Source organism: Sycon ciliatum, chromosome 2 (genome assembly GCF_964019385.1).
Source record: "Sycon ciliatum chromosome 2, ocSycCili1.1, whole genome shotgun sequence".
NCBI classification, from domain to species: Eukaryota; Metazoa; Porifera; class Calcarea; order Leucosolenida; family Sycettidae; genus Sycon; species Sycon ciliatum.
Window position 1 is genome coordinate 19,687,301 of NC_088644.1, and position 3,509 is coordinate 19,690,809.

The following is a 3,509-nucleotide window of genomic DNA, read 5'->3' on the forward strand; positions in this document are numbered from 1 at the left end:
AGGCTGACCAAACCCAACATACCATGCCGCGTGTGTGTACCGCACACGTTATGAGTATCAGCTATAGTTACTATAGAGTCCATAACTAAGGCATAACTCTTCAGGGACTACCAGGTCCTCTTCTTGTGTATTCTTGGTACCAGCACAAGCAACAGTTAGAGTCACACAAGTCGCTAGGATTACAATTATTATCATAAAAACGCAAGCTCTCAGCCAAATGACTATGTGGGCTTCGGCTGGATAAAGCTCAAAAACTAAAGCATCAACAATCCTTCCTTAAACTCAAATAAATTAAGAATCACTTCGTAGACATCCTGCACTGTGTCAAAATAAGCAGATACAGGGCCACTATTACAGTGATGAGAAAAGGTTCATCGCAAAAGCAAGTAGAGGATCTTGGTGCAGAGTGCAACGGACACGGGCAACAGAACAAACCGTATGAATGATATGGAATAGAAAATGATAGGAGATGGAGTTGCAATGGGCACAGCGCACACTACATGAGCGCAGACCACTGACACAATGCCACAAAACACACGCAGTGGTACGCTCTTGAATTTCTTCGAGAAGAGCTTGTAGTGGCGAGCAACGCCAATACCCACAAGACTGCCGGACATCCTGAAAAGAGAAAAGAAGGGAGTAGTGTTCAGGTGGACCCAATCACGATTACTGCAGTGTTTTAATGCCAGACGAACTGATGTGGATGGATCAAGACCAAGGTGGAGCAGCAGCACATAGAGGAGGAAGCCAACACCCACAAACACACAGGACACTGCCAAGTGATGTGTGGCAGATTTGCTGTCCACAAAGTGCCGGAAGGACTTTGACAGGAAGCATTTTGCAATTAGCACTCCAACAACTGAACCAAGTAACACTTGATGAGGGAAATGAGTTGCTATGAAGACTCTTGACACGGCAACGAGAGACAGGAGTGACCAGAATATCGCTCCTGATATCCACTTGGAGCCGTTTGGTAGCACGCGCAAAGCAGTGTCAGATATGACATACCAAACAGCAGCGGATATCATACAGTGACCGGATGGGCTACCTGCAAGCAAGACATCAGTACCAGCAGCAGCAGCAGCAGCAGCAGCAGCAGCAGCAGCAGCAGCAGAAGGAAACACACGCAGTCAGTATGCTGAGAAAACACTTACACAATGTACACATTCACCGGATAAATTTCGTAATGCACCTTCGGTCTTGGCATAACTGATTATCCTTTCAAAGCACAACAGCCTGAAGTTACACATAGCCGCTGGTTCTGAACTTAGGGGCTGCGAAGAGCACATGTAAATTACAAAAGAAAAATATGTTTGTACAAGTGAATGCACAAGTCATACCTGGCCCCGTTTCGCAGGTCAACGGAACTTGCAGTAGCTCAGATTGTCTACTCCATTCTGAAGATTCATATTGCCACCAATAGGGTCTCTGACCATTTAGCAACCTGTACAACACAATCACAAACCAGTATCATACATAACAACACCTCAAACCAGTATCATACATAACAACACCTCAAATCAGTATCATACATAACAACACCTCAAATCAGTATCATACATAACAACACCTCAAACCAGTATCATACATAACAACACCTCAAACCAGTATCATACATAACAACACCTCAAACCAGTATCATACATAACAACACCTCAAACCAGTATCATACATAACAACACCTCAAACCAGTATCATACATAACAACACCTCAAACCAGTATCATACATAACAACACCTCAAACCAGTATCATACATAACAACACCTCAAACCAGTATCATACATAACAACACCTCAAACCAGTATCATACATAACAACACCTCAAACCAGTATCATACATAACAACACCTCAAACCAGTATCATACATAACAACACCTCAAATCACTTGAATTTATTCTTAGTTCGACCCTGCCCTTGGGGAAGGGCCGATCTATGCATGCTTGCATATACATGTACTTCAAATACCAGCGCTGGTCTGGGCTGCATTTGGGGTCAGCAGGCCGAGGTCATGATCGTGAATTGTGTAACCCACGGATCTCGTCGAAACGCACATGGTGCTGGATATTATGGTATCATGCCATCTCCTTAGTAAATAGATGCTACGACTTCCCGGTGAACATGAATACATTGCACTGCCACGTCGACATACCCACTGTTAGCAGCTCCCCCCCCCCCCCCCCCTTCTTCGGTGTACCCCATACCGACAAGCCCAATATCATCCACCAAGTTGCAAAAACACAGAGTGACAACACCCTAGCATTGGTCCACAGCTTTATTGCGTACATAAATACATCATAATACACAACAGTCCGTCTGTAGTTATCGACGAATCTGTCCGCTTTGTGAAAGGGCCTCACAACTACAGACAGACACTTACTTCTATCAATTAAAAACATCAGTTTCCGACATGTTCTGAAGTGCAAGGATGTGGTATAAGATGCCGCAACCTCGTGCTTTACCAGTACCCTCCCCCTCCCCCCCCCCCCCCCCCCCCCCCGGCCCCGCCGCATGTGTCCACGCGGCTCTAGCGCTCTCTGCATCGCTTTTGAGGCTACCTATGTAGTCGGGTAGGCAGGCACAGTGGGTTGGTCTAAGACCATGATTGAGAAACGAGAGGTACCAGGTTCAAGTCCTGCTTGGAAGCGGAAGGATGTGGATGTGGCAAATGCGATTTAGGCCTTTGGCCTCTGGTTGGTGGATCTGATCTATCCTCCCCCACCGTTTAGGAGCCGCATCTGACGCCTGATCATGGGGTGGTGGCGTCCCACGGAAGCGGAAAGGTGGTTCTTGACCAGGGAGTTGTACGACTCCTTGTTCTTGACCTGCCCGGTACGCAAGCCCGTCGAGTAAGAATAAGAAGAATAATGTAGTCGGGTTGTCGGCCACACTTTGAAAAGCCCAGCCCAAAGTGTGAATGTGGTGTAGCTCTACTCACCATTTCAGAATGATGTTGAGCCACTCTGCCACACATGCTGACCACAGGATGCGACGACCAATGGATTTCTTCAAGCAGACGAATAATGGAAACATCAACGTGTAAGCACTAAAGGGATCGCCCAGGGTTGTGATAGCCGTGAATTCCTCTTTCAAATGCCACATCTCACGCTGTAAAGCTTGGGTCATTATCGCACCGCGATAGTGAATTCCCAATCTCAACAAATTATCCAATTCCAATTCCATGATGAGAAGCTACGGTGCTGACTGGGCACTTTACTACATTTACAGACACAGTCTTTCGCATGTGCCTACTAATAGTAATACTACTATCTATACTGGTGAAAACAAGAGAACGACTCCTACAAAGAGAAGGTGTTACGCTCCACCTTTCTTCGTCTTTCAACAAGGCTACAATTTTGTACAAATGCAAAAATTAATTCAAACCTGTGCAAGACATAACACTCTTGATCATGATGACATCATAATGGGCAGATCGATTGTGCACGCGTGAGATATTACCTCACACCACACTGACACAATCATAAACGGTCTGCCTGGACTTGGATTTG

General features: G+C 45.9%; 1 protein-coding gene across 1 annotated transcript; it reads right to left on the minus strand.

The window, feature by feature from the left end:
• Window positions 1-93: 93 nt before the first annotated feature.
• LOC135809076 (glucose-6-phosphatase 3-like) lies at window positions 94-3,359 on the minus strand. The gene is made up of 3 exons (XM_065322338.1): window positions 2,939-3,359; window positions 1,341-1,444; window positions 94-1,048 (listed from the first exon to the last, which is right to left on the minus strand). The coding sequence occupies exons 1-3, from the start codon at window positions 3,181-3,183 to the stop codon at window positions 372-374; spliced, it is 1,026 nt and encodes a 341-aa protein (XP_065178410.1). The 5' UTR covers window positions 3,184-3,359; the 3' UTR covers window positions 94-371.
• Between the last annotated feature and the right edge of the window lie 150 nt (window positions 3,360-3,509).

Excerpts from the sequence above, each read along its gene's own strand:
- LOC135809076 (XM_065322338.1), bottom strand. The coding sequence starts at position 3,183 with ATGGAATTGGAATTGGATAATTTGTTGAGATTGGGAATTCACTATCGC. Across the intron at positions 1,445-2,938 it reads CTCAACATCATTCTGAAATG|GTTGCTAAATGGTCAGAGAC; the intron begins GTGAGTAGAGCT and ends TGTGTTGTACAG. Across the intron at positions 1,049-1,340 it reads GACCTGCGAAACGGGGCCAG|GTAGCCCATCCGGTCACTGT; the intron begins GTATGACTTGTG and ends TCTTGCTTGCAG.